Source organism: Trachurus trachurus, assembly GCF_905171665.1.
Source record: "Trachurus trachurus genome assembly, chromosome: 10".
Classification (NCBI taxonomy): Eukaryota; Metazoa; Chordata; class Actinopteri; order Carangiformes; family Carangidae; genus Trachurus; species Trachurus trachurus.
This window is the reverse complement of record NC_139894.1, coordinates 4,572,142-4,583,685: the sequence shown is the minus strand read 5'-3', so window position 1 is coordinate 4,583,685 and position 11,544 is coordinate 4,572,142. Positions and strand designations below refer to the sequence as shown.

Here is an 11,544-nt window from a genome sequence, read left to right as displayed (position 1 = left end):
TCCCTCAGCATTGCTTTACCATGACGATGTCTACTACTTGTACCTATACAGATTTGGCCAAAATGTAGTATGCAAACAAAAGCTAAATCTGCAGTAGGCAAATTGCCAGATCTCCAGTCTGCATCTGACCAGTCTACATTGTGTAATGAAATGTGCCCATGACCTAGTCTCACCCTAACCAAAGATGGTATAGTCTTTGCCATGTAGGCTACTGTAACCATGTAACATGTAATATAACTTCATAAAATAAATTTAAAATATATGCAGACTGGTCAGTTCATTGTAAAACAGTTATTTATTGATGTAAATGTGGTGATTTGTGCACATAGACTACAGAGCTCCGCAGCACTGCTCCTCTCCTCCTCCTTCTCACAGCTTCACTTTTCATTCAAACTAATTCAACTGCCACAATTGTAAGATTTCATCAATGAGACCAACATTTATCTCCTAAAAACAATAACCACACGGTGGTAAACGTCTAAAAAACCTGCGGGTATGTTTATTAGCGATGGTTTTCTCCACCGCGATGACCGCGGCCATCTGCCCGGCCAAGGAGGCCTGCAGACGGGCTCTGCCTGTGTGAGGAGCCGCTGCAGCTCCGGAGCTCCGTCGGTCCGGCGAACAACGTCGCCCCGGCGGTACGTCGCTCCTCACACAGGTACAGCTTCACTTACATGAAACGTCGGCGTAAACTTCTAAATAAAACTTAGTAAAGTGACGCTACAGCGCTAAAACAGACAGGGAAAAAGCAGGAAGTAGTCCGCTCCGCTCTCCGCTGTGACCCCAGGCACAACAGAGCAGCATGGGAGGAGGCCGGTCTATGGGCTGGAGCAGAGACCTCAGCATGACCATGTAGGGGAGTCCGGCACGCCATGACGTCGATGCGACCTCTTGTCAAAAAAAAGTCAGTGCAACCGAGTAAAAAAAAAAAAAAAAAAGTCAGTAGAAATCCCAATCTTCTAGCAGGGTTTACCTCAAAATGCATTAACCTCAGGATATGACACTTCCACGGCCTCTAGAACCATTATCCAACATTTTAAACATATATAAAAGTCTGAAAAGCTGGAAAAGCATAATAGGTCCCCTTTAAACGAACAATGTGATTCACGTTCGATACTCCCGTTCCTACTGCCATCCATACTGTTTATATTTCGTATCTGTATCCATTAGCAACAAAACAGGTGGCGCTGTAGCAACAAACCAAGGGGTCTGAATGTGCAGGTCTCCGGGTCTGCAGACTAGGGATGTCACGATTATACATTTTCTTGGTACGATTACCAGAGAAATAATCACGGTGTTACGATTATCACGATTATGCATTAATTAATTTCTATGAATCAACACTATGAATGTGTAAAATCAAATATAGTCAAAATATAACTACATTACTCATTGTTTACACAAAATATTTCAAGTATCTATTAATATATGACTAATTATTAATCCCCCAGCGGAAGTGTTTGAAATATTCAGGCCATAAATTGTCATCTAGACCAAATTTTTGTCGTTTTGTTTAGTTGTCTTTTTTAAATACAAATGACAAGCTAACATTTAAATTCCTACCAATTCAATGTTATGTTAGTTAAATGGACCAGTATCTGTGCATTTTCCTTTATTTTGGCACCACATCTGCAGATATGGTTCCAACATAATCTTATTTGGGAAGTGACGTGTTTAGGACTCGTTACGATTAATTAACTGTGAAAACAAGTAATGGTGACACCCTTACTGCAGACACAAGCTTCTCTATTGATCATTGAGTGAACACTGACTTAGTAGATAACCAACAGTCTCGTCCTTCGACCAATGAGGAGTCAAGAACAGATCATGTGACCCAAAAATCTGATTTATTCAACTAACAAAAACAAAGATGGAAACACAAAAATATAAAAACATGAAACTAAACTTCCACTTCCTGCTGATGATGTCACACTTGGCCCGCTGGCTCTATGACGTCATCATGCGCGGGGCGATGCTCATGGACATCAACTCCTGGAAGAGGAGTTTACACGCGTACGGCATGCGGACCAGAGATATCTGAAACCAGCAGAGAAGAGTCGTTATCGATCGAGTCCATCTGTTGAGAATGCATTTCCTGAAGGAAATACGGGTGAATGCTGAAAGCTGAATGAGCTGAATAAATTGTTGAAACTATGCTGAATTAAGTTAAGAAACTGCTGAAGAAATCTTGAAGAGATGAAATGATACGAAGAGTAGGAAATGGTTGGAAATTACATGAATTGTTGAAGATTAGTATGAAGAAATTGAAAGTCTGAAGTCTACTCATATACTGTATATTTAAAACTGACAGCTTGAAAACATTGTTGAACCATTACTAATATAGATGAGACAATATCTGAAGAGTAAAAGTAGAATAATATAGAATAACTATATCATATCTGAAGGGTAAAAGTAAAACATGCTAATAAAAAGTTTGAGGAAAATGTAGAAATCCTGCATATTTACAGTGTAACAGTTGAAGGCTTGAAATCTGAAATAGGTGAGTTCAATTTGAATTGTAATTGATAATAGGTGATTTCAACTTCAATTGTTGAAGATCAGTATGAAGAAATTGAAAGGCTGAAGTCTACTCATATACTGTATATTTCAAACTGACAGCTTGAAAACATTGTTGAACCATTACTAATATAGATGAAACAATATCTGAAGAGTAAAAGTAGAAGATGGAGGATGTATGAAATAGGTGGAAATGATTTGAACTGTTGAAGAAGGAATTGAAAAGCTTAAAGGGATAGTAGCATTTTTTTTAAAAGTGGGGTTGTATGATCTACAAATAGCCCCTAAGTACTTTAATTGCAGTAGAAGACTCTCTACACTCCACCCGTTAGCAACGCCAGCCCATAATAGCCCTGCCCAGAGATTTACAACATACAGTGTTGTGAACAGACCCAAAGAAACGGCCTATTTTCACGGCCTAAAAGAGGTTTTACCTGAAAACAAATACACAGTTTCATTGTTCGCTATAATATAATTTTTCCAGCCCTTCAAAGTGCAGGAAAAACACAGTTTTTATTTGGACCTAACCAACTCACGTATCCCTCCGCCCAGGGTTAGCGCCCGCCGATCAGCAGTTGGTTAGGTCCAAATAATAACTGTGTTTTTCCTGAACTTTGAAGGGCTGGAAAAAATTATATTATAGTGAACAATGGAACTGTGTATTTTTTTTTCAGGTAAAACCTCTTTTAGGCCGTGATAATAGGCCGTTTCTTTGGGTCTGTTCACAACACTGTATGTTGTAAATCTCTGAGCAGGGCTATTATGGGCTGGCGTTGCTAACGGGAGGAGTGCAGAGAGTCTTCTACTGCAATGTAAGTACTTAGGGGCTATTTGTAGATCATACAACCCCACTTTAAAAAAAATGATACTATCCCTTTAAGTCTACTCAAATAAGTTTACGTAAAACTGACAGCTTGTTGTTTTGTTTGGCTGGGTGATTGATGGCGTTGCCGCGTGAACCAGCCGTCCATGGCGTTCATTTACCTGCGTCTTGTTGCGGCAGCCTCGACACTCGTACGTGTGCGTGCGCGTGTTGGCGATGGCCATCAGCCCACACAGGTTGCAGACGTGGACCTGGTACGGGTCCGACGCCTCGAACAGGCGCTCGCGCAGGAACTGAGCGGCGCCGTGAGCGATCTGACAGTCACGCTCCATCTCGCCGAAACGCAGACCGCCGTCGCTGAGGACAGACAGGGGACAGAGACACGTTAGACAGACAGACACACGGTGAACAGCAGGGTGGGAATCTATTACTATCTCACAATTAGATTCAAAATGGATTTTCAATTCAAAACTATTAGATTCCTAATGATTTCTGCTTCAGTCTGTCGGTGTGAAAGGATCCTCATGATCTACTCCAGTCTGCTTTGCAAGACAGAATGACTAGAGTGTCTTTTTCACATTTATTGAGTTTTAAACATTTATCCATGTTTTGAAACTGTTGCATAAAAGCAATGTCACATATTACTTAAGTAACAAAATTAAAAGTGCCTCTTTAGTAGGCATAGTTTTATATTTCAATGAATCATATCAATTGCAACTTACTGTATAGATATATATATATTTTTTATAATTCAACGAATCATGTCAAGCACAACTGTATAGATATATATTTTTATATTTCAATAAATCATGTTAATTGCAGCTATATAGATTATATATTTTTTTTACAATTTAAAGAATCATGTCCAACCCTGTAACTATGTAAATGTACTTTCTCTGTTACCTACTGGTCCTCTGTCTTTCTGGACTTTTTATGTTAATTGTTGTATTGTTTTGGGGACTACGGATGTAATTTAGCACATGTGCTAAATCCGGTGTATTTACTGTGGGTACTCTAGTACTCACTGTCCATTAATATGCATTGTCCCGACTAAATAAACAAATAAAGTAAAGTAAGTAAAGTAAAGTTCAAGGACAGTTCAACATTTTGGCAAATTGGCCCATTGCCATAATCCCTATAGTTTTAGCAGTAGGTTTGTTACCTTTAATTGTCGGTGCAAGCTGTTTTTAGAACGGCGGAGCAGAGCCGTGAGCTGCTCAGAGCTACGCTACGGAGGCTCATTATGGGATTTCTTGGTTTCCCTCATCAAACTCATCAAATACACAATCCAACAACTCCACAACGCTCTGGTGGACAAGTTGTGAGCTGCACATTCACCACACTATGAGATAATAACACAACGTTACCACACAGAGTTGTTTTAGAGGGTAATACAGAGACTGTTGATGAAAAACTGTCCCTGAAGGCAACGTGCATCAGTGGTTTTGCATGAATTTCCCTCTAAAACAACTCTGTGTGGTAACGTTGTGTTATTATCTCATAGCGTGGTGAATGTGCAGGTCACAACTTGTCCACCAGAGCGTTGTGCAGTTGTTGGATTGTGTATTTGATGAGTTTGATGAGGGAAACCAAGAAATCCCATAATGAGCCTCCGTAGCGTAGCTCTGAGCAGCTCACGGCTCTGCTCCGCCGTTCTAAAAACAGCTTGCACCAACAATTAAAGGTAACGAACCTACTGCTATGACTATAGGGATTATGGCAATGGGCCATACTATCCCTTTAAATTCTAAGGGAATGGAGGCCGACAGCAGCAGATTCGTTTCATTTTTTTATCTTTCAAAATCGATTTTTGGGACATTTTATATCGATTCTGAATCGTATTAAATGAGAAATTGCGATTCTTATGTGAATGGGTTTTTAGCCGCTCACCGCGACCGGCCCTCCATCGGCTGCCGGTTGAGGATCTGCACGGGGCCGCGCGCCCGCGAGTGGATCTTGTCGTCGACCATGTGCTTCAGACGCTGGTAGTACGTCGGGCCGATGAAGATCTGAGAAGTCAGCTTCCTCCCCGTGAAGCCGTTGTACAAAACCTGAACACAGAGACCAGCAGGCAACCAATGAGGGACAGGCATGCTGACATCATCACAGTGACATCATCACGTTAAAGGGATAGTTCACCCAAACTTGAAATTTCACTCATTATCTCCTACTCCCCCTCATGTGGGCTAGGGGCTGGGAGAAGTTTCAGAGTCCTCCGTGGCTTCTCTGAGTTACAGGGGGTCTCGGCGTAGCAGTGCATGTCCATATGACGGTTGCAAATGGATACCAACTGTCTTCGTAACAAAAAGACACACCAAAAAACATCCAAATACCTCCATGCTGCTCGTATGTAATGTCCCTCTTGTATTGAAGCCCTGAAATGCGAAATTGTCCCGAAAAAAATTAAATAAGTCTATATTTCAAGCTTGTTTGTAGCGGAAGCTCCTCTTCCCAGTTTGTCCAAATATGACAAACCAGGAAGAGGAGCTTCAAGAAGCTTCCGCTACAAAACAAGCTTGAAATATAGACTTATTTAATTTTTTTTGGGACAATTCCGCATTTCGGGGCTTCAATACAAGACGGACATTACATACGAGCAGCATGGAGGTATTTGGATGTTTTTTGGTGTGTCTTTTTGTTACGAAGACAGTTGGTATCCATTTGCAACCGTTATATGGACATGCACTGCTACGCCGAGACCCCCTGTAACTCAGAGAAGCCACGGAGGAAATTTCAATTTTGGGTGAACTATCCCTTTAACAGATTGTGACCTCACACTGACCTCGTTTCCTCTCAGGTGGTAGCCGTACTCCGACAGCAGGTTCGACACCTTCTGCACGTTCACGGCGTCGTTGAACGGCGTCGCGTCGCCGATCTCGCCTTTGTTGGCCGACACCTGATCAAAACAGTATCAATAGTATCAATACACGATCGATCACAGCAGCAGACTTTAGACTTTACTTTTTTACTAGAAAATGCATTTCCTGAAGGAAATACGGGTGAATGCTGAAAGCTGGAAGCTGAATGAGCTGAATAAATTGTTGAAACAATGCTGAATTAAGTGAAGAAACTGAAGCAAGAAGCAATCTTGAAGAGATGAAAACATATGACGAGTATGAAATGGTTGGAAATTACTAATTTGTGAAGATTAGTATGAAGAAATTGAAAGTCTGAAGTCTACTCAAATATATTTAAAACTGACAACTTGAAAACATTGTTGAACCATCACTAATATAGATGAGACAATATCTGAAGAGTAAAAGTAGAATAATATAGAAGTTGTTACAATCCTTTAAAAGGGAAGAATTAGTTAGAATAACTACATCATATCTGAAGGCTAAAAGTAGAGCACAATCGATCACACCTTCAGACTTTATTATTGAAAAAATATGACAAGTATGAAATGGTTGGAAATTACTAATTTGTGAAGATTAGTATGAAGAAATTGAAAGTCTGAAGTCTACTCAAATAAGTTTAAAGCTGACAGCTTGAAAACATTGTTGAACCATCACTAATATATAGATGAGACAATATCTGAAGAGTAAAAGTATAATAATATAGAAGTTGTTACAATCCTTTAAAGGGAAGAATATGTTAGAATCCATACATCATATCTGAAGGCTAAATGTAGAGCACGATGGATCACAGCAGCAGAGTTTATTATTGATGGGAGCGATTGATCGGTACCTTGCCCTGCAGACACTCGATCAGATGGCCGACCGTCATTCTGGACGGGATGGCGTGAGGGTTGATGATGATGTCGGGCGTGATTCCCTCGCAGGTGAACGGCATGTCCTTGAACACAGCACACACACATCAAAGGGTCAAACTCAGCTCAGAGACGATCAATCAGATGATCGATCAGCCGATTAAAGGGATAGTTCACCCAAAATTCAAATTTCACTCATTATCTATAAGGGCTGGGAGAAGTTTCAGAGTCCTCCGTGGCTTCTCTGAGTGTCCATATGACGGTTGAGAACGGAGCTCACTTTTCTTCGTCCAAAAAGACACACCAAAAAACATCCAAATACCTCCATAGTGCTCGTCTGTAATGACCCTCTTGTATCCACCTTTTTTTGAACGTCAAAAACGTAAGCCTGTTTTGCTCTTCCGGTGGAATTTTATGTTTACGTTTCCATGGTTTCGGTAGTCGCGGTAAATGCATTTTTTTTTTCAATGAAAATCTGTAAAACACATGGATCATCACACCAGCTTTTAACAGTGGATATCACACAAATTAATATCCGTGTTAAAAGCCAGCGTTAATAGATCCATGCATGTACCGCAACTATGACAACGACTGAAAACCATGGAAACGTAAACGTACAATTCCACCAAACTGTCAAAACCGGTTTTGACCATAGATGACGTTCGGAAACTTGTGGATTGAAGCCCAGACAAAAAATTAAATAAGTCTATATTTTAAGCTTGTTTGTAGCGGAAGCTCCCAGTGTTGCTCTTCCTGGTCCGTCCAAATCTCGCGTGATTTGCATTGACGCCCAGTTCACGGCTCTGCAAATCGCGCGAGATTCCGGCAGAGCAACACTGGGAGCTTCTGCTACAAACAAGCTTAAAATATAGACTTATTTAATTTTTTTCAGAACAATTTCTCATGTCGGGGCTTCAATACAAGAGGGACATTACAGACGAGCACTATGGAGGTATTTGGATGTTTTTTGGTGTGTCTTTTTGGACGAAGAAAAGTGGTATCCATTCTCAACCGTCATATGGACATGCAGTGCTGCACGGAGCCCCCCTGTAACTCAGAGAAGCCACGGAGGACTCTGAAACTTCTCCCAGCCCTTAGTCCACACGAGGGGGAGGAGATAAGGAGTGAAATTTGAGTTTTGGGTGAACTATCCCTTTAAACGATCAGTGTTTACCTCCTGTCGGTACTGGATTCCACAGGTTCCCTTCTGTCCGTGTCGGCTGGCGAACTTGTCTCCGATCTGAGGGATCCGCACCGAGCGCACCTGTTGGGAGAAGCGTGTCAGAGCGGTCAGAACGTGTCAGAGCGGCGAGACGTGTCGATGCGGCAGTGGCGGTGGTTTTTATTCCCTCACCCTGATCTTGCAGAACTTGTATCCCTCCTGGTTGAGCGTGACCATGACCTGGTCCACGATGCCGGTCTCGCTGGTCCTCAGGAAGGTGCTGCAGTCGCGCTTCGTGTAGCGCCGGTTGGTGCTGTCCAGCTCGTCGTCGTTCTCCGGCAGCGTCACCGTCTTCCCGATGATCACGTCCTCGCCGGACACGCGCACCCCGGGCGCGATCAGCCCGTCGTCGTCCAGCTTGTCGTAGATGGCGTGTCTCATACCTGAGGAGGATTCAGTTATACATGAGTCCTGAACAGACCCGGGGCCAGATTCACAAAACCTTCTTAAAGGTCCCATATTATGCTGTTTTTCAACTATTTCACATGGTTCTAAGTTGTCCAACCATATTGTATTCCTAGTGTATTGTCTCCAAATCAATCTGCAGCTCTACATCTCAGTAATCTAAAAGTGGCTCTCCAGAGCTCTGCTGAGAACGAGCCATTTCTGTGTCTGCACCTTGAAATGCAAATAAGATGTGCAAACCACGTCCACTCCACAGCTGTCACGGGAGAGGGTGTGGTTTTCACTACAGGTACATGTGCCAGTGTTGACATTGGGACAGGGGTCGGGCATTGATTTCCGAAAAAAAAAAAAAAAAAAAAAATCTGAGACTGGCATCTTGTCTGAAAAAATGTAGGCCTAAATGTTCCTTTTTTTTCTTTTTTCTTTTTACTGTGGCAGAAGGAGAAACATGGAGAGACTCCTACCAGAAAGTTGTGAAACTGTCAAATAAAAAAAACGTGTAGTGAAACTGAGGAGCGCAGCACAAACTGTGCACTGTTGTATGGACTGATGAGAAGTTACCGGAGAATATTGACGTGGTTTTGCGCCGGGAGAGGAGACTTCCTCGTTCAGTTGTCTCTCATTCCGTGATGAGGACCGCTGCGCTGATGAGAAGCGGTATCATCCCAATATTCTCTGATCCGCGATTTCATTTTTAATGACAGGCGGCAGTTTTTCAGTCAATGATTCAAAATGATCATCTGGCCGCCGCGGTACGGACCGCTCCTCCCGTAGGTCGACCGCTTCATGTCAAATGACGGACGGCGGACGGGGAGAGAGAGGTTCGCTGTTCCGGAAAAGTGTCAGCGGGCGGAGCTCACATTTTTCCAGACTGGCCCAGGGGGAGTATGAGGAAGTACCGGGAGGTGGAGTCACCTGAGTTCAGCGCATCCTGATGTCAAGTCTGCCAGCACTTCCAATTCGCCCGTTTGGAGACACGATCTCAAAAAAGTGTAGAAATCAATTAAGGGAGTGAACAGACTTTTTTCACCTCCAGGCATCATAGAAAGGCCACAGGAACACATCGGACCACTACAAAACCTGTAGAAAGTGGATTTTGCATAATATGGGCCCTTTAAGAAAAAAAATCGTATTTACTGTCTTTTTTTTTTACCCTAACTTCAGTTAGAAAAGAAGAAGTCATATTCTCAAAAAAAAGTTCTCAAATTTGTTCTTTACTTTGTTCTCAACTTTAAGACAACCTTGACCTGTCTTTAAATTCCTACCGTGGATAGGTATAAGCCTCTAATATCACCTTTTTAAACAAATTGTAGACAAGTTTAGACTAGTGGGTCATAGTAAATAAATATATTTTTTAATTAATTACACAAAGAGCCTGTTAACTGTTAGCATGTTAGTTAACGGTCACTTTGTCCCACCCACTCGTGTCTTATTTTCAGCTGTTATTCCCATATTATTAATTTTCCCCAGTAGTATTTTTTTTTCGTACATTAATTTCATCCACCATAACCTCAAGCTCCTGCCTTGAAAAGTTTCTGCATCTGTGTTTGTCCTTTTCCATGATTACTGAGCGACTGACGGTTAAGACACAAACTTTATATACAGTATATGCTGTTTGTTGGTGCGTGCAATGCAATGCAGTGACATATTTTAAGAAGTTAAAGTGTAAGAACTTTCTTATGAACTTCTTAATTTTCTTCTTAAGACATTTCTTAAGAGCATATTGGTGAATCCGACCGCCGATGGGCGTCAGACCGGCGCTCCGTTCTCACCTTGACAGGTTTCACGTGTCGGTTTCTCAAAGATCTCCTCCTGGTCGAAGCCTTTCTTCGACTCCTGCTCTTTGTAGGAGCGGTAGAACACGGACCTGCAGGACGAACGAGCAGCGCAGCGTCAGACCGATAGGCAGAGAGAAAACAAACAACACTCGGCCGTCGTCATGCCAACAGAGAGAGAGACTCACCTGAAGAAGCCTCGATCCACAGCCGACCGGTTCATGATCACAGAATCCTCCTGGTTGTAACCCGTGTACGACGCGATCGCCACAATCGAGTTGATGCCTGGAAAACACAAAAAAACATTTCAGCTCCGCCTGGCAGTCGGTGAGCAGGGCAAACTGCAAACCTTAAACCCTGACCCTGGTCTGACAGGTGTGTTTACCTGCAGACAGCTATAGGACGAATCTCCTTGATGTCTACAACTACTTTTCATGTCACTATATCACCGTTTAGACTAATCTGATGTTTGTTAAGTCTATTTATACCATGGTCTGGGTGAATACTCGATTCTGATTGGCTGCTGGGTGTCCATTAAAAAGTGATAATGGACACCCATAAAGATGTTCCGGTCAAATTGCCTGATTACGTTCTAAATATTACTGCGCTGGCTCAAACGCTTGTTGGTAACCACGGCAACGGACACTCGGACCATAACAACTTTTTTCAGCGCATCACGGCACTGGAGTCTGTAAACACACCAGCGGTAAGAAGTGCACTGGCCCTCTGAAAAACATTGTGTCTCGTAACATTTAAGCCGTCACCTCACCTCCCTTCACTGATCAACTACCAGGCTGTGGCAGAGTCACTGGCTGTACACTGCGGTCACAGCGGGTCCCTCTTTTTTTTTTTTTTTTTTTTTTTTTAATCGCCGACGAGAGTTATTAAATAGTCCGCTCAGCCGCTTATTGTTAAAGACCATAGACTGTAGTGAAAGACGTATGATTTTAACGGTAAAAACAACATTAAATCATAAGTGAATGATTTAATATGTATTTATCTCGTAAGTGACCATGGTATAAGCGGGATAATGCCCTTCGAGGTGTCCGATTATCAGAGATTAATGGACTTCGCGGAAGCAACCGTCCTCCGC

The 11,544-nt window shown here is 42.3% G+C and overlaps 1 protein-coding gene across 1 annotated transcript in view; it reads right to left on the bottom strand.

The window, feature by feature from the left end:
- Positions 1 to 1,849: 1,849 nt before the first annotated feature.
- polr2b (RNA polymerase II subunit B) overlaps positions 1,850 to 11,544 on the bottom strand; it is a 33,091-nt gene continuing 23,396 nt past the window's right edge. The window contains exons 17-25 of the mRNA XM_083980670.1: positions 10,640 to 10,736; positions 10,449 to 10,543; positions 8,404 to 8,654; positions 8,224 to 8,313; positions 7,028 to 7,135; positions 6,123 to 6,236; positions 5,231 to 5,391; positions 3,502 to 3,697; positions 1,850 to 2,037 (exon numbers count right to left, since the gene is read on the bottom strand). Of these exons, the coding sequence (XP_083836796.1) occupies positions 1,948 to 2,037; positions 3,502 to 3,697; positions 5,231 to 5,391; positions 6,123 to 6,236; positions 7,028 to 7,135; positions 8,224 to 8,313; positions 8,404 to 8,654; positions 10,449 to 10,543; positions 10,640 to 10,736 (1,202 nt within the window). The 3' untranslated portion in view covers positions 1,850 to 1,947. The remainder of the gene's footprint in view (positions 2,038 to 3,501; positions 3,698 to 5,230; positions 5,392 to 6,122; positions 6,237 to 7,027; positions 7,136 to 8,223; positions 8,314 to 8,403; positions 8,655 to 10,448; positions 10,544 to 10,639; positions 10,737 to 11,544) is intronic.